A 19,220-nucleotide genomic window follows, 5' to 3' on the forward strand; every position below is an offset into this window, starting at 1 on the left:
TACTTAATACGACGAGCAGCAAACTAAATTAATACTCATATTAAAAAGCTAAAGAGTTTATTTACTTGCACCACCCTAAGTTCTACTAGTGCAGACCATTATCATCATCTCCCGAGCCTTTACCCAACTATGTTGGGGTCGGCTTCCAGTCTAACCGGATTCAGCTGAGTACCAGTGCTTTACAAGAAGCGACTGCCTATCTGACCTCCTTAACCCAGTTACCCGGGCAACCCGATTCCCCTTGGTTAGACTGGCGTCAGAATTACCAGGACCACTAGTCAGGTTTGGACCGTATCGACGAATCATTTACTTTTTATCCATGTGCAGAAAGCAGTTCTCTTGGGAGTGAAACAACCAATGGAAGCTAGCAAATTATAATGAAGGCATGTAGAAACAGTCTCGTTAGCAAGAATAAACCACTTTCATCCCATCTCTATCCGTTCACAAAACGACAATTCGTTGAAAAACAAACAAAATTGTCGTAAAAGTCAAATGAAGTCTTCCCCAATTAAGTTAATTGCGTTTTGTCGACAATCACCGAACATCCTGATTGCAAATGTTCGCTTTATAGCTCTATGAATTGTAATTACAAATTAGCGGAGTGGGTCAATGACCTTGTGAACTAATGATTCAAGTTATGTTGGAGTTTTAGGCTTTCAGATATGGCACGTGTTGTGAGGTGATTGAAAATTGAAACTAGTAGTATTTCAATACGTAAACTTGAACACTGAACCATGTTATTGTGGTAAATTAGAGGTAGTAGGCTTTTGGTTTCGGTATCCAGAGGTAAGTAAGATACTTTATTACTAAGACTTCGTGTCGTCTGTCATTAGGCTGTATCTCATGAACCGTGATAGTTAGATTAATTGTTTAATTTTCCCAGTTCTATTTATACACGTTTCAGCAAACTCATTTTTTCATTATTAAAAAAATTCATACTGTCCTAAGAAAAAGATTATAATGTTTGTCACCAAAGATGATACTTACCTGCAGCTCCTTCATACTCATTGCGTCACCATAAAGCGAGGTTTTAAACGAGTTTTCGTTGTAAAACTCCTCAAAATTATGGGGGAAGCGAGAACGCCTTGATAAATTACATTATGGTATGACAATTTCACTGGAAGGTGATGACACAATGTGTACATTATGTAATGTAGGGCATTGTAATATACATATGTCGGAGATAGTCAATAGTACGGTCACTGAACGAGACGCAAGCGCGCCCTCTGGTGGCGTGTTCGGTGAAACAACAATTTGGCGCGCTTGGCGGAGTCGTGGCGGTTAGCGCGGCGTCCGCGGAGCGCAGTCTTAGTTCAGTCTTAGTTCAGTCTTGGTCGAGTCTTCATTGAGTGTTCGTGGCGTTACTACCCTACGTCACGTCTAGTGTACCTAGTGTTATTGCCTAGCGTTGTAGTACCGTTGTAGATTCAAATGTAAAGGTTCTTCTAACCTGACAGACAGACATGTGTTGCTGGGGAGTTTGTTCCGCCACTTCTTCTCCCCAAGCCAAAACACATAGGAAGTGGCGAAGGGCGGGCGTTTTGGGGGATGTCTTTTGTTCTGACTAATTTGAATAAACGTTTCTAAGTTTTGAGTTCTGTTTGAGTTATCTCTTTGCTCGATTACCCTACCTGATGTCGGACGATAGTCCCATTCTGATGGCCCCTCCGACATCAGAAGTGGGATGCAATCCAAATGCCCACATGCGTTTCGAATTCGCCATGCGAAGATAAATTTCTACCCACTAACAAAAAAAAAATGGAACGTCGATAATTTTGAAATGTAGGTCATAGTAGAAAATTGATTAACAATTTCAGGGAAGGTACAAGTATGGTAACCACGGTTATGGTAATGGTATCGGTTTCCATTGTTACATGTCAAGATAGTTATTGAAGGTAGGCTAGAAAATTAACCGAATTTCTTTTTTTCATGTTTTAACAATGACGGTGGTTTTTGTGCAATTCGGCGAGAAAATTACGACGTTGAATGGAGCATGCCAGCTGCCAGGAGCCCAACGTGTCATCGTGTGTTGAGTCACATCGGAGTGTTGGTGCTCGTGCATCTACGTGGCTTCACGTCCGCGAAAGCCTTGCTATACTGCGCGCCATAGCGATGTGCGCATCGTCACGCACGTTGAATGGAAACCCGGTGAGACCGATCCATTTTTGCATTATGTTGACGTTATTTGTTTTATGACATTTTTAAACTTGAGAGGCGTCTGTCTCGTTGATAAGTTGGTGACCTCGTTTTAATAAAAAATGAAGAGCACAATCCAGTTTGGCTCTAAGTTTAAAGGGCCATTTAAAGTTCCTGAGTTACTTGAAGGCGATCGCTATGTTTTGAAATCTTTAACTCTTAATAGAACCTACGAGTATGCCCACGATAGCATTAGAAGGATGCCCCAAGCTGAGATTCCAACTGAATTGGATTTAGTTGCTGTTGATTTGGAGGTCGATGACCCATGCGAAGGTACTTCATCGAACTCTAATTATTGCACGCATGATAATTGTATCTGTCTGATGATTGCGACTGATTTTGTTCGAATTGATTTCGCTGATTTTATTTCAAGTTAATGCTACTAATTCCATCGCAAAGTTCATTGTTCAGATGCAATTCCTACCTTACCATATCAGTGAGAAGGACTGATATCCCTTGGGTAGATCCTAGGAGTATTCCAGTGAGAAAGACTGGAATGCTTGTGTCAAAGATATCGTCATTGTGACAACTTATCAGTGAGAAGGACTCATCTTTGACACGCCCAGTGAGAAGGACTGGAGCCTATCGATTCCTGATTGACTTAGGTCTGTCTGGATCATTTACATGGTGCATTGATTCGAGATTGTGTGATCTGATTTCGATTGATTTTAAGATTGTGGCATTCTTTCTAAATATTTTGTTTCTATTTTGTTTAAAATTATTTTGTCATTCCTACTCGTGTAGTCAGGTAGGCCGAGCTGAAAAATTACTCCAGTTTTGTTTTCTTCTGTCACCAGGTACCATGTGTAGCCACACGAGGACGTGTGTATGTCAGTTATGGCCGTGTCGGAGATAGTCAATAGTACGGTCACTGAACGAGACGCAAGCGCGCCCTCTGGTGGCGTGTTCGGTGAAACAACAATTTGGCGCGCTTGGCGGAGTCGTGGCGGTTAGCGCGGCGTCCGCGGAGCGCAGTCTTAGTTCAGTCTTAGTTCAGTCTTGGTCGAGTCTTCATTGAGTGTTCGTGGCGTTACTACCCTACGTCACGTCTAGTGTACCTAGTGTTATTGCCTAGCGTTGTAGTACCGTTGTAGATTCAAATGTAAAGGTTCTTCTAACCTGACAGACAGACATGTGTTGCTGGGGAGTTTGTTCCGCCACTTCTTCTCCCCAAGCCAAAACACATAGGAAGTGGCGAAGGGCGGGCGTTTTGGGGGATGTCTTTTGTTCTGACTAATTTGAATAAACGTTTCTAAGTTTTGAGTTCTGTTTGAGTTATCTCTTTGCTCGATTACCCTACCTGATGTCGGACGATAGTCCCATTCTGATGGCCCCTCCGACACATAAATGCCCAGTTCTTGTAAAAATAAATGATTCGTTTTGTTTACGGATAATACAGTAAGTTAAGTTTTCTATTACCATGTAGTGAACATAACAAACAAAGGGGAAACATTTTTTTATTGTTAAAAGCTCCGAAACTATTGAACCAATTTTAAAAATTCTTTCACTGTTAAGAAGCTAGATCCTCAAGTATATTCGTTTATATTTTACCCTGGTGACGGATGAACCCGGGACACGGGAAGGAACCAGGTATTTGTCATAAGATAGAATATACATCAAAATCTAAAGCCTATAAGCAATTTTTCGACAACGGTATTAATAAATGCGTGATCTTTCTTTTAATATCCCCCTGTTAGTAACAGTACTTTATGCGGGATTGCGTTAGAAGTAGGCCGAATATTGGTCCTGAAGTTGCAGCCCAATATTCGTTTTCAGCCTGAAGTTTTAAAACCGTTTTTGTGGGTTGCTAGCTCGTGATTAAAATAGAAGTATACTCGAATAACGTGTAGCAGAGCATTAATCAAATATTGACAAAGATAAATTAACTAGGCTAATATAGGAAATGCTATGCCTCCGGTCTGACTTATTTAGACCAGTATCTAGAGGTAAGATTAAGTTACATGACTGTATTACATAACTTTCTTTCAAGGACAGGGGTCAAAAAATTGAGGTCATCAATCTGACCTTAACCACTACTCAACCTCACAATTCTAAGAAATTAACCCTCCTATCTAGGAAGTAACTAACTTGTACTAAAAAAACAAAAGAAAGAATAACCCATAAAATATAACGTTGAAGCACCTCGCCCATAAGTTGGTTGAGAAGCCTTAGTTGTTTAGAGCTCGTCATTGCAGGCCGACTCTGGCCATAAAAAGCCGAGAGCACCCAAGTGCCACTTCGCCGGCATATTGCGCTCTTTGCGTTTACAACAAAAAATGGAAACCTTCACTTATTACTATGGAGTTTCTATTCGAATATAATTTGAGTTTTCAAGTTTCGAATTACAGTGTTCACACTACCCGATTTTGTTTTCGGTTTTCGTCGTTGGCACAAACAATTCACAACTACTATTTCAATCGATGACAAGTGACACACGACAGGTTCTATTCCACTTGATATGTGTCCATCCTAGTAAAAAAAAGGTGAAGGAAAACATCTCGACGAAACCTGGTCTATTTATAGTGTCTCACCAACCTGCATTGAGCAAGCGTGGTGATTAACGCTCAATCCTTCTCTGTGTGAGAGGAGGCCTGTGCCCAGCAGTGGGACGATAAAAAGGCTGATAATAATGATAGCAAAAAATCCACCAGTGTGACAGTGACACAATCCCATAACGATCCATCAGCCTAAGCAAATAAACTGAGGTCAAAACTTTCAAGGAAAGATAAGTCTTGGGCTAAAATTAAGATAAACTAAAGCTAATTAGTTAGGCGTTGTCTTTAGGATAGAATTTCAAAGTAGAAACATAAACTGGAACTTAGTAAAAACTACTTCTTGTACTGAAAGTTAGTTTGCGTTTGGGATCGAATTATATTAGTCGCTCCGTTGGCTTAGCGTAAAATAATCTGTAGTAAGTTTGTACTTGGTTATTTTAGTTACTGTTCATAACTTCCACAATTTTTTGCAAAACTTAAAACATGTCGTATATTTTTCATTTGGGCTTTACATACATTTCAATTTAAACAACGTTTTATAAATCATGACGACTGAAACTTACAGGAGCCCGATGACCCTTTCCATCAATTTTGGCAGACTCTCGATGATCCCGTCAATAGATCCCTGCCTGACCTTGGCTACAAGCCTGCAATACTAGTCTTATAAGCCTACTATTACCTTTCAATATGAACACAGATACTACCATATCCTTCCTATTATCCAGCTAATAACACGATCTGAATTCATCACCGTAAGTTGATTTACGGTAATACGCCATGACAAATGGGCATACGATGTCCGATACTAATCCATGTGAAAGCCCGCATGTTTGTCAAACGGCTCCGTCAGTCAAAATGTCAGTTGTATTGACTCTTCTGTGTGTTGGTAATGTAGTGTTTATAGGCCTTTTGATGGTTCAAGAAGATTCATTAGGGGGACCAAAATTGCAATAGAAGAACCTTTATGGATAGACTGTGTTTGTCAGTCCACCCGTTAGTTACAATTTATTTTTTCTCGAATAAGCGTTAGTTACAGCAGGTTGCAGCTCTCAGCTCGTAACTAAACAAAGATATTCGATTTTCATATTTTCTCTTTAGTCTGAACCAATATTAAAACACTTACTGAAATGAAAACCATATACTAAATGAACAATTTAAAATTGTATCACAACCCCACAAAATAAAACAACTAAGTACAAAAAACGAGCTCAGCAAAAAACCATATCGAATCTCAATAACCCAAGAACAATTCCAGGCAAGACAAACAAATAAATGTACGTAATAACCATACTCTATAAAGCGGGAGGCATGACGGAGCCAAAAACAATGTAAGCCGACGTCTTACACTGCATATTGCACTCTCCACGGATTATGCTGCGGCCAGCGTAGCGTCACGGATTTTGAGACAAATTCGTTGCATCATAAGCGTAGACTTACCTGGAGGATAGAGAGATATGAGGTGGTTTTAGAGAATCGTGAAGAGTAGAAAAGACAGAGCTAGTTGAAATTTTGACTACTGAAGGCTTGGGACTCCAGCCACATGAGTCAGTAGACCATAAGTAGGTTGGATGATCTTTCAACCATAGTCTTGGTTAGCATCAAGTACACTATCTATGCAATTAAGTAGGGAGTCTTCTATACCTCGGGAAGCAGGTGAAATCATCGTTCCTGACTGCCTTAATTTTGAAGATCAGTGTCATTCTTCCCACGTAGTCTTGTCAAGTCACCATGATTAAAAATATATGTATGACATATCACACTAATCCAAATAATCATACATCTTCCCTATTTTTTCAGACATACCATCTTTTACTTCATACACAGGCCAAAAACAACAATTTATTTGCACCACGCTACATTAAAGTTTATCTTTGCGCATCTCCCTTCCTTTAGTACTGCGTGTCTATAATCCTTCGTCGTCTAGACGTCATATCAAATTGTTGCGAACATTGTTTTTGGGGATTGACTATATTGTTCTCTGCTTTGCAAACAACCGTATTTGTATCGACAAGACGACAGTCAAATGGTTCTACAATATTTATGTCTGTGCTTAGTGTTGAGTCTGTTGTTTTGTGGTTTTAGTGCAAGCGTATGTTTGTGCGCTTAATTTCTTGTCTTGTATCAGTCTTCATCTACATATATGTTTATCATTAAAATGAACATGTGTATAGTTATAGGCGAAGCTATTTCTTGATTCCGCAGGTAAGAAATTCGTGTTCTGAATGAAGAAGTTCTGTCCCTCTATTACACCTCTTTTTAACGAAAATAATCCTGACTAGGTGTCAGCATATATTGAGTATATTGCTTTTCTAGCTTTTCTTAATCCTTTGGAGAAAAAAACAATAAAATTAACCATCCTCATCCATCCTCCGAGCCTTTTTCCCCAACTATATTGGGGTCGGATCCTAGTCTAACCGGATTCAGCTGAGTACCAGTGCTAGTGCTAGTGTAGAGAAAAAGAAACACCTAACTTAAAATATATTTTTTTCCACACCAGTAAAATTACGAAAAAAATACATAAATTCCCCAAAATTCATGACAATACAAAAAGCCTTTTAAATCATTAGCCAATAAATAAAAGGGTATTATTTCCGTCAGAACTAAGCCGCACATAACGGCTTACTCCGCATAAAGGGACATATAAATTGCCACCTAAGAAATGTTTCTGTACGCAGTACTCTAAAAGAAATGTTATAAAACTTTTAAGTACGGAGCGCTGCATTTCGTGAAAGATGGAGATTTGTATAGAGTTGTTGAAATCAGTAGTTTTCTTACTCCGATAGTACAGTATGTTGTAACATTGTTGCCTCACACAGCCTAAACTTCTACACCGATGTCAATAATTCTTCCTTTGGATAACTAAAACAAATTGGTAACTAAATGCTCTTAATATGTATATGAAAATAGTTCCTTTTCGTAAGCCTTAAGCGGTTAGTTCTATGTAACAATTCAATTTCAATAGAATAGAATAGATTTTGAAGTTGTCAAATCGCTGATTTGATCATTATAGTAACATGGTGCAACTGGGTCCTAATCTTTGTCTGATGGCACAGTAAAAAATAAATACAATTATTATATTAATTTAGATTTATTATTTTCTATATGTTATATTATATTCTAATTACATAATCAAACTGGTATCACCAGCTCCATATAACATTTCAATATAAAGTGGCAACACATCGGCAACATACATAGATCTCTATGTAATAACGTTACACCGCAAGATATGCATAGCAACTGTGCAAGTAATAATATATTATATGAGAACCTACGTAGTTTTGTTTGTAAGGAAACATGACGGCTTGTTATTGAATGCTTCTCTTTAAGAGGTTAATTAAAGCTATGCAGCTTAATCTTATATTAAGAGACTGATAGTGTGCGGGTACTCAAAAATAACTTGTATCGTTGTCAATTTTTTTTATTCATTTAGAATTCTTTCTATCGTAATCACTGCGTAGACATTACTGCGTAACATTGAGCCAATTGGCTCATACATTTCTGGGATCCCCTTAGGTGAAGAACATGAGAATCCCAAATTACCATAGATTTTACTATCCATTTTTATTTCCGAGAATAACACTAAGTAATACCACCCATAACAACAACTTCGATTATTGCCGAAAAAGCAATAGTAACACATAAAAATATAACAAGATTTATACCTAATAAATAAACATAAGTCAATCAGGATTTACAAGACCAACGCAATATTTACGAGCCCATTCCATTAACACAAATGGTTCCATCAGTTAAGACAATAATCCTTACTAAAGACGAAATTCTTATATTACCGTACATAGGGAAAATGTGGAAGAATGTGCTCCTATAGTAGGATAAATACAATAAGTGGAACTAATTGTCTGTAGTTTATGTTTAAGGAATGTTTTGTTCACGTATATTTCGATCTTAAAACCCCTTTGTCTATCAATGGGATATCATAACATGAATCCTCTAATATGTCTGACTCTTGTCAGGCTCTTCTTGACTAAAACTTACTCATAAGGTCAACGGTGCAATCCAAACAGTTTTTTTGTGGTTTGTCAAAATACATTTTTTTCTGAGACTCTGGGACGTGCCTTGTAATCGTCATTATCCTTCCATTTGGATCGGATTCCATGTCTTCTTTCCACATACTTCTCTGTCTTTGTTAAAAGCAGTTGAGACATTATTTCCAGCTCCTGTCCTATCGAAAAGTTTATATACATTTACCAGCAAAAATTGCTCATTTCCAGAGATAAAAATTTAAAAAGCCTAAAATTAAATCCATTAAAAGCTTAAAATATCCCTACTTACAAACTACGTGTTTTTCATATTGCCATCATTATTTTCTGAAATAATCTGCAGCATCGTTATCCGGTGCATTGAAGCTTGAAATAAAATTGGCTGAACTTGAACATCTTTGAAGCGCCGTAACAATCCTTAGATCTCTCTTATTTATTTATTTAATTCAGCTAACGGATTGTTTATTTGATGGTGCTTGGCTTATTTTTAGAATGAATTTTCTTTTTTTGGAATTGGTTCTGTAAATGTTCGATGTTTGAAGTAAGAACTGTTCATATATATAAAGATATAAGTATATGTCTATGTGTCACGTGTTTTAATCTTACTGAAATGTCGGGGCTATATTAGCTTCATCTTACTAAATGGATACCTGATCTAGGCAGGCGAAACTGTTCTCACAGCCCTGAACACTTAAATTAACCGTACATAGAGGTAAAGAATGTAATTCCTGGTCAGTGTTTGTGTTTATCAAGAAACTAAAGCTTGGAAGCTGGGAGTCTTCTTGGAAGTGTGTGTGTTACTTTTAGGCATGCTTGTTCCATCTTTAACTACGACATGAGTAAAAAAGACATTGATCAATTTGATAGAGTTTCACGGTACTTTTAACAGACTGTAACTTGGGTAATTCCTACATATGTTATTCCAAATTACTATCAATATTGCAACAAGCTACGCTTCTATAAACCGAGAGTAATCAAGTCCGTCTCAATGATCGTTTGTAGCCGACCAAGTATTATGCCATATTATGTTGCAGTCATTTAACTGAATAAACAAAATTGTACAAAAATATGCATCGTTATGCATGTACATCTCCGTTTTTTGCGAGGTTAAGATTCATCCATGTTCCTTTTGGAGACTTTTGCTGTCGACAAACTACATTAGAAAAAACACGGTCTGTAACGCACATAGACATATCGGAAAGAAAAAAATTTATTCTGGTATTGATTTAGTATGAATTTTATTACTTTAGACAAGTTTAGATTGTAATCAATTTATAGTTAAGTAATTTTGTGATGGTGAAGAAATTATCTGATCTGCTATATTTAAGTCTTACAGAACTAACTATTGTTAGGTATAATTCTCCGAATATCGACAAGTAAGTTTATTAAATCTTCTCAAATTTCTCGTTACACACATCAGAATATCAGTCGATTCATACCGTGACGGATCTCCAACTTCAGCTGCAACATCCATACGTATCTACCTCTACGCATACGTCATGCGTATTGGAGCGGCTATCTAATATGTCTCAGGGGCAACCCTATTTACATTTTGCAATTGCATTGCAGGTCAGTCCAAAATGGTTTATAGGCTGTGAATGGTAATCGGCGTGTTTTAATTTTTGACTGACTTCCCAAAATAAAAGAGGTTCTCTGTTCGTCTTAATTTATCCGAATGTAAAGAAACTATAATGCTTTAAAATTGCTAATGCGTTAGAACTTTGTCATCTTTAAAAACTCGGATGACATAACAGTAGTCGCGACTGAAACTCCTTGCAATTTAATCATAGCAATGTTGCACGAATAAGTTGTTTTTACGTTAATGTCATATTTTTCTCACCAGTAAATGTATTTTTTTTAATTATTTATTTTAAATTAATATATATTTTATGATTATTTAGTTAATTAGATATAGCTAAGCGGCTAGTCGACAAAATAGATGGTAATAATACAGACAAAAGAATGTAGACATGTAGGTTAACAATGTTGACATAAGAACATATTGTGTAAAGGTCATAATGATAAGACACTTTGTGTCATAAATAACTTTTATACGTCACTAACCACATGATATCCGCAAATTGTATTTGGAGGAAAACTTAACCACGTTAACGAAACTTCATCACTTTGTCTCCGCTCTGATTATCGGTTTTATCAGGTTCTTAATTTAATAATCGAAATTAATTACGTTTTTACTTTAATAATGAAAAAATTACATATATTACCGATCATTTATTTCCACACTTTTTTTTCAACCACAGTGTTTTAAGATGGTAAATATACAAAAGAAACGCCCCCGGGTGGGCTCGAACCACCAACCTTTCGGTTAACAGCCGAACGCGCTAGCCAATTGCGCCACGGAGGCGGTGTGAGTCAGCGCGAAAATATAAAACATACTTTATTATCTGTAATTCTTACGTCATTCTTGATCGATAATAATAAAAAATCGATCACTCGATAAAATAACAACAATTGAAAAAAAAATTATATCTTTTTTTTATCTTAGCAATAAAATTCAGAAGTGTAGAATAGTGTATTTTTAAACACAAAAGTTACAAGTTTTTTAATTTTTTTAAGCTTTTAGATAAGCATCTTGCTTTTCTACATCGATGCAAAATACCACATTGATCACATATTTTTTATTTTAGTAAGACTAGTTATTAATTTCAACTGTCTAAGGGAAATAATGAATAAGCAATTTAGTGGGAAAGATAAGTTAATGATCTAGACTCCATTGCGAAAATACATGCTTTTAAGAAATTTAAACGGCGAATGTATATCGATGAAAATAAAACTATTTTGCACTGGAAATACATGTAAAGTGATTGTGACCCGCAAAAAAAAAGAAAAAAAAAGGAACTAGTAATACATAATAAAAGCACAATCAACCACTGTTAACATCGTAAACAATTCCCATACAATACCCGGTTGGGTAGTGAAAAATTAATAATTCATAAAAATTACCATCAGCAGGTAAGTTTAAAATTTTGACCAAAAATTACGCAAGGCAAGTGAGATCGACCGCGCATGAATGACCCGCTACAGGGTGCAATCAAATTTAATAGGATATTGTATTCATGTGCGCGATATTTGCTTACAACCTTGTTAATTTACTGAACGCCCTGTATATGGGTCAAAATGGAAATAATGTTGAAGTGATAATGTACGTAAATAGGATATGGTGATCAAGAGATTTTGATGATGTTATTATTTTAGTTGGTTAACAAATTATAATTGCTTTTTTTGTTCGGAAAAGACTTCGAGATATCTCAATAATCAATCATTTAAGAGCGTGTACGTCAACCGCGCGCCATTTGGCCTAAAATGGTACTTTTCAAACTACTGTTTCTCAGTAACTACTTATCCTATAACTATGTTATTTTTTAATAACGCAAGGTAATTTCACTGTCTATATAGTTAATTGAACATAAATTTCAATTTGTGTAGTTTAAATACTTAAAACCCCTATAACGTAACAGATGTTTTATAAAATTCCCGTTCAGCGTCTATTTCGAAGCTTAAATTCATGTGAAAACAGTGGCAAATCTAATCATATTTATTTTTTTACTCATAGACGAAATCCCCATGCCTATAGTTAGTTGAAAACATTTTTTGATTTAGGTCTCTATCTTTCAGAAAAAAATATTTTAACAATGTGAAAAATTGTGAATTTCAAATGCTTTTTTTACCTATCTATCTTACTTAATTTAATATAACAATTATTTACTATAGTAATATAACTCTTTCTTTAAAACTTAAACTTTATATTATAATTTAATCTCTCGTTTTTATTTTTTTATAAATTATTTAAAAACTACTATAAAACGCTGCACGCGAGTCAACTCAAACCAGACCGCCGCAAGGCTTCACAGAGAGAGGACGTGTCGCTCCGTCACATCGCGTAGGGTGAATAACCTCTGCCGTGGATACCGAGAATAGAGTACATTTCAAGCGCGACCAACAAATCTTGATACATTACTATTTTATTTAAAGCTCAATTTTGAAGCATATTTTTTTTATCGATTGAGTTGAAATTTTGTTTGAATGTTCAGTTTTAATGACAATGTATGATTCTATATCCAATATGGCGGTATACCCAAGATGGAGAAAAAAATGTTTTTAATGCATTCCTATGATATGGGTATCAAATGAAAGGGCTTGCTATGAATAACTCGAAAAAAAATGTGTCGCGAGTCTAAATCCAATATGGCGGACTCCTTAGGCTAGAAATCACTTATTGCAGATGTCTGTTACCAATCGAGCTATAATTTTTTTTTTTTTTCATTTTGGATGTACCCAAAATTTTGACTTTTGATCTCGAATAACTTTTGAAGCATATAGGATAGATAACTTAAAACTTTATTTGCAATGGTAAACCCAAGCTCTTCACCAATATTTGGCTTTCCGGCAATTGTTGTTATTTGACCACAATTTTTCGGTCTGGATGGACTGGACCATTCATAAAAACAATCAATTTTTCAAATCGGTCCAGGCGTCTTTGAGAAAAATTGAGAACAATCAAATTGAGAACAATCACAAAACAATCTAATTGAAACCTCCTCCTTTCTTTTTTTGAAATCGGTTAAAATACAGAAACTCTTAACATTGTCATTAATCATCAGTCGACTATTTAGTACTGTTGAAAATTGTATGTAATATACAGAAAGTCCTCAAAACCAAGGTTTTCATAGGTGCCCGATTTTTTTGCAAAAGAGTGTAAGTATTAACGACTTATTTTCATGCTTTTATATTTTAGACATCCATAGACTTACACTATTTTCCCGCTATTAACTATTTACTAAATAATATATTTTTTGTTCTACCAATTTCACTCGAAAGGATCAAAATGGTTTGTGTGACTATACGTGAAGTATGATAGGCACGCACACAGCCGCGACGCTAGTCTGCGCGGTTTTTTGCGTTGAATTACCTAAAGTTGACATCGCGCGCCGAGCGTACACGCTCTTAATCCGTGAAATATCTCCACGTTAAATAAAGTAAATCGTCGCTTTTACATACCGCCATGTCAATAAGGTTTCAGTTCACGTATATATAAAAGATTTTCTGTAAATTCAGGCAAAAAGACATCACCAATACAAATATGGCCATGTTGATTCGATAATGACCGTTCCAATTTACAAATACCAGCACAAGCCACTTAAAAGTACACATTAAATCTTACAATGTATGCACAAATTAAATCGCAGAATATTTCGAACAATGCGAATTAATTAATCGGATAAAACGAATCGAATACGTCACTTTTATTCGATTCGTTTTAAATAGCTTGTTTAATTACTGTTTTGTTCACAGATTCTCGTGTTTATGAGCGATTATTGTTATTGTTCGAATTGTAAATCGATTTTTAGTTCTATGTCGCCTATAGGTACTACAAATAAAACAACGTGTCTGTGGCAATAGGTATTTTAATGTGACTTACAATAATGTGCAGTTGTATCTTTAGTATTCTCCTTCTTCTAAAACTGACATCACGAGAGTAAAGAAAGACATCCCGGTCTTAATGAACTGAAACAAATATTGTACAAAATACATTTCATATTCTTACATATTTCTACTTTTATATTATGGAAAGAACTCTCAGAGAATATTCATGTTCCTTCTGGACTCCTTCGTACATATGTAGTTTAGCGTTTCGGTAATTCTTTAAAAAAATCCTATAGCCCGATCTTGTGGTTTAATGAACCCCGCCAAATTTTTCTCACACCTCAAGTGTGGAACCTGTCGTTGCTAAATGGAAGGATAGCGAACCGTCTAAAAACCAATGGCTTTGCGGGACCTCATCGTCATCAAATGGCTTACTTCACAATTTCAAAGTTATTTCGCCTACATTTGCAGATAAATACTGTACAGTTAAACATACCCATGTAAACGTCGGCAAAGACAAAGTAATAGTTCCGAATATGTATATCGGCATTCTCTGACTGAGCGCCATGTTGAATATCAGCACGTTGACCTTGTGTGTCTTGTTGAAGATATACCATTTCTCTGTGGCTGCTTTCTCTAATGCTTCACACTGTAATTGATAAACATATTATAATAGAAGTGCAGAAAGGTGCTTGCAGTAGAAAAGAGGATACTGTCACCACTGAAAGAACTACAGTTCTGGACGATGCCGTGGCTAGACGATGTTTGTCGATTGTCGAGGTTTTTTCAACAGGACCTACAATAGGTTGATAATAAAAATATATAAGTTTACGTGCAGACAAAAGCCTTTTTTCTCTACTCTTATAATCCAGTGGGTATTATATAATAAGAAATATGATCGAATGCAGCTTTAATTGTCTTTTGTAGATGTTATCAGGCCATAGTAGTAGATGTAGTATAATCCGATGGGCCATCTATCCATAATGCCTAAGGAACAAAATCATTAATAGAATCAATACAACAATACAGGCTCTCCGAGGTATACTGGGTGATTGTGACTCATTGTGGCTTCTTGCCACTTCTCCGGTGTCGCAATCATATTACCCTGTTGGTCCACTTTGTCTCTTATTGAATTTTATAGATTTGCAGCTTACCTTCCAGTTGCATTGTATAACTTCATCAGCCTAGTATTATGTAATAGAATGTTTGAGAAAATTATTACTTTTTTCAAAGAGTGTCTATAGAGTTTCTTACCGGCTCTTCTCTATGAAACCAACTTTTTGGAACCGTGCAACTAGTGTGACGTTCTAAGGAGCCTGCAAAGGCCTATTTGAAATAAAATCATTTGCCTATGACTTGACTTTGTTCTTCCTAGACTGTCAGCTTGTCGTTTACATCGAAGTTAGGCTATATATTATGTTAATACTGCTTACCTCATTCTCAACCTGTTGTCCCAACAAACAAAACATGAGTACCATCAGAATAAAACAGAACTCGTGAACGTAATACTTCATCGTGTCTAATGATAATTTATCCTGAAACAGAAACTAGTTGGTTAATTAAACAAAAACTTGCACTGCGGTTGCTGAGGTTTATATTAGATTAAGGAGAATACAATGAATAGCGGAGATGTCATAACGTAAAATCTCCTAGGAAAGTAGCACGCCAAAATGCGGTTGTTTGAGGTACGAGGAACGTTACTAGCTCCACCCTTACACACCTTCTATAGAACCCAATCAAGACCAATCTTCGACAGTTTGGTTTTGTGTTGACAAGGAACCCGAACGCCTCGTTAGTTTTAGTAACTGATCACGCTTACGTTGCTTGACCTACAAGAAGGGGCCTGACCTACCTTCAATACGACATCTCTGCTATAGTTTCTTCCTCTGTGTATAAGACGGTATCAGATTCTCTTGTACTTGAGTATTACTTGTATAAAGTTTGTTTTATAGCAGTTGTTTGAGGAATCGATGTTTTGTCTTACTCGAAAGCAATCGATATGTGAGGTTCGATATTTAATCAGTGTTCTGTCTTCAGTGGTAAATACAGAACAGCTGTGTAATTTGAGAGACTTTGTAGGTCAAGCTTAGTCGGTATTTGAATAGATCATCAGGACAGTATTCTATTGAGTTATAGTTAGTGAAATAGTAGGTAAACTATATATGTTGCAGTAGTTTGTGAATAATTTCGTTGGTTAAAAAATCGCACATGTAATTTAAAGCATGAAATAACTAGAAAATGATTTCTTAGACGTCTCCTAGTTCAAAATAATCCCGATCAACATTAACTCCACGTAACAAAATAAAACCACAAAATTAAACATAAAAATTGATTTCTCCAATCACAAAATCTCACAGAATTAATAACATCAAACTTCGAAATATTTCACATAGCTCCAATCCCAAAATCAAACTGCCATTACTACGAAAAGGGACTGAGGCAATAAAATTTAATCGTTCAAATTACTAAAGTTAACATTACTTACCGATATTGCTATTTTCACAGAACACATGCAAACTAGCATAATAGCAACTAATATCAATGTTAAGTAAAATGGACGACAGATAACGTTGAGTCGATTGCTGAACCTATAAAAACAGATATTTGGATTCAGGATGTTTGTAGCGATAGCAAATGTTAAAATATGTTTATGGGTTGCTGTTGTTTTTGATATTGAATTGGAAATGGAAGTTAGAGTTGAAATTGTTGATGATAATGATAGTTTTTATTCATTGAAATGTGAAAGTCATTAAAGTCCTTATAAGATCTTTACGTAACTCTTAATTTGACTGCTATTGAGGGTTATTCAAATAAACCAAAGACAGAATTTAGGTTGCCACCATGCATTTCAGCATCATCATCTCAGCCATAGGACGTCCACTGCTGAACATAGGACTCCCCCTTGGATCTCCACAGATACCTGTTGGAGGCGACCTGCATCCAGCGTCTTCCGGGTACTTTATAAGGTCGTCTGACCATGCTTTTGGCAAAAACCAAATTAATAGCTAAGTTTTCTTAAATCGGGGATCATATTATCAAAATTGTGTTCTTTTTACCTTTTAATCTTCACATAATGATCCACACACTGAGAATGGACCAAAGTGCAATAGGTTTGCCATTCTTCATCTTGGACTCCAGTTACTTCTAGAACCAACTCATTCAAATGGAGAAGAATAAATGTTAAAATCCTTGTCTGACGAATTACTTGACCAATGAGAAGGATTATTGTTGATTGTAGACCTGGATACGCTGAAAGAATAGGAATTATCAAACGTGATTCATGCAAGGCCAGTTGTGAAGTCATCTCCATTTTTCAGGCTTTAGGACACGAAAAGTAAAATTAGGAATTTATCCTGTACTTACCAATGCAACACAAATATCCAGCGTACGCATGAAATATGAAGGAAACAATGTAGACGGTATAATTTTCCAAACTCCATGGAAACCACATGTCAAAAGCTGAAATATAATAAAAAAAAACAAATACATAATCGGATGAAAGAAAAATAACACATTTATTAAATGTCCACTCCGTCTGTTCTTACAGTTTATTTATAAATGAATGTTTTCTATTCACTACATATATACACTTTCATCGCAAATTTAAAAAGCTTGATCTTACCCAAAAGTCGCAAAGATTTATCCTCCCTCGCAATCATCAAATAAATTGGAGTGCAAAGATACAAAGTAGCGCACACAAAAACGCTCAAAACATACGTCTTTAACAAAACCCTCGTATACTTAAACAACTTATATTGCGAATCATTAACCAGTTCTCTTAACTCATTAATTCTTTCTCCTTTTGAGGAGACCAGAAAGATATGCTTTATCAAAGGCATTCCCATCATCCCATCTTGAAAGGCCATCTCCTCCAAAAATCTTCGAAACTTCTTTCTGAAGATCAAACAGACCCATATGGAAATGGTCATAATGACTCCCGTTGTCCAGATACAAGCTCCTTGTATGCAGAGAAGGAAATCAGTGTAGCTGGTTGCAACAAAACCAGTGGTAAAAACGAAACATAAGTTGCCTACAATGAAGTTCAAGATCTGAAGGAGCAACCACCGCTTAGAATTCCAATTGTTTTTGGCAAAGATTGGGATGCCAGCGAAGGATAAGACGCGATGGAACGCAAGAAATGTCTCCTCCATTTTGTATTGGTAAATGATATCGTAAAATATGGTAAGGGGTTTTTATTGGGGCTTAAATTGGTACAGTCGAGCTCATAAGTGGCTCACGTAAATAATTTTGATACGATTTACGATCAAATTATTTAGGTTCAGTTGTAATTTTAAAATAGACGATTATTTTCTCATAGGTATGTCAAATCATATATATTTTTAAAGCCGAAACCTAAGCAAAAATAAAAACTATTTGCAGGTGCATCGGTCTAGAAGGTGGAGGCGAAATAAACATAGCTACATCGTCTAGAGACTGACCTCTACGCCGGTTTACACAATTTTTTTTTAGTTTTCAGTGTTTTTAGAAGTCCAATTATATAAAAGCACTGGTACTCAGCTGAATCCGGTTAGACTGGAAGCCGGCCCCAACATAGTAGGGAAAAGGCTCGGAGGATGATGATGATGAGTTTTTTTAGAAGTCGGTCATATATTTTTTTAAGTATTTGTATTTACTATACCATAATAATACGAAACTTACACTAAAAATCCTTACAAGAATATTCTTACCACCGCTGTCGACATCTGTACCTGTCACACCAATCATCTTTAAGGGCTGTACTTAAAAAAATGACAAAATGATATATGAAGAACGCGATATACTCGTAAATGCTTGAGTGACACCCCTTTGATATTTTGATTTCTAAAGCTAAGAAGAAATTCCCTTTGATACGAATATGAGTGACGGTTACCGAGTATTAGGTATTTAAGTATCAAGGATATTTATTTTTTAATATTTTTCACTCGAACGTTGTGTTATTTTGTAAAGAGGAATGTGTCATTTTGATAAACTAATACTGATTTTAGGTGATTATTTGAAATCAGTTATAACTATCGTGTGGTTAAGCAACGCTTGGTGCGGTCAGTCCGTGGATGGGTGCCCAATGACCATCTTGTCATAATAAGTTCTTCCGATAAATAAACGGAAGGCACAATTAATTGGTGGGTCCCAGTTGTCATTT

The 19,220-nt window shown here is 36.0% G+C and overlaps 1 protein-coding gene and 1 non-coding gene across 2 annotated transcripts; both read right to left on the minus strand.

Annotated features, from left to right (window-relative positions):
- Nucleotides 1–10,986: 10,986 nt before the first annotated feature.
- Trnan-guu (transfer RNA asparagine (anticodon GUU)) lies at nt 10,987–11,060 on the minus strand. The gene has a single exon. It is a non-coding gene; the product is annotated as a tRNA-Asn (tRNA).
- A 3,095-nt stretch (nt 11,061–14,155) lies between these two features.
- Nucleotides 14,156–18,243, minus strand: LOC110381719 (uncharacterized). Its single transcript, XM_064041258.1, has 7 exons — nt 17,703–18,243; nt 17,444–17,539; nt 17,137–17,329; nt 16,566–16,668; nt 15,514–15,615; nt 14,577–14,729; nt 14,156–14,221 (listed from the first exon to the last, which is right to left on the minus strand). The coding sequence occupies exons 1-7, from the start codon at nt 18,229–18,231 to the stop codon at nt 14,156–14,158; spliced, it is 1,242 nt and encodes a 413-aa protein (XP_063897328.1). The 5' UTR covers nt 18,232–18,243.
- Nucleotides 18,244–19,220: the final 977 nt, after the last annotated feature.

Source organism: Helicoverpa armigera, chromosome 24, assembly GCF_030705265.1.
Source record: "Helicoverpa armigera isolate CAAS_96S chromosome 24, ASM3070526v1, whole genome shotgun sequence".
Lineage (NCBI taxonomy): Eukaryota > Metazoa > Arthropoda > Insecta > Lepidoptera > Noctuidae > Helicoverpa > Helicoverpa armigera.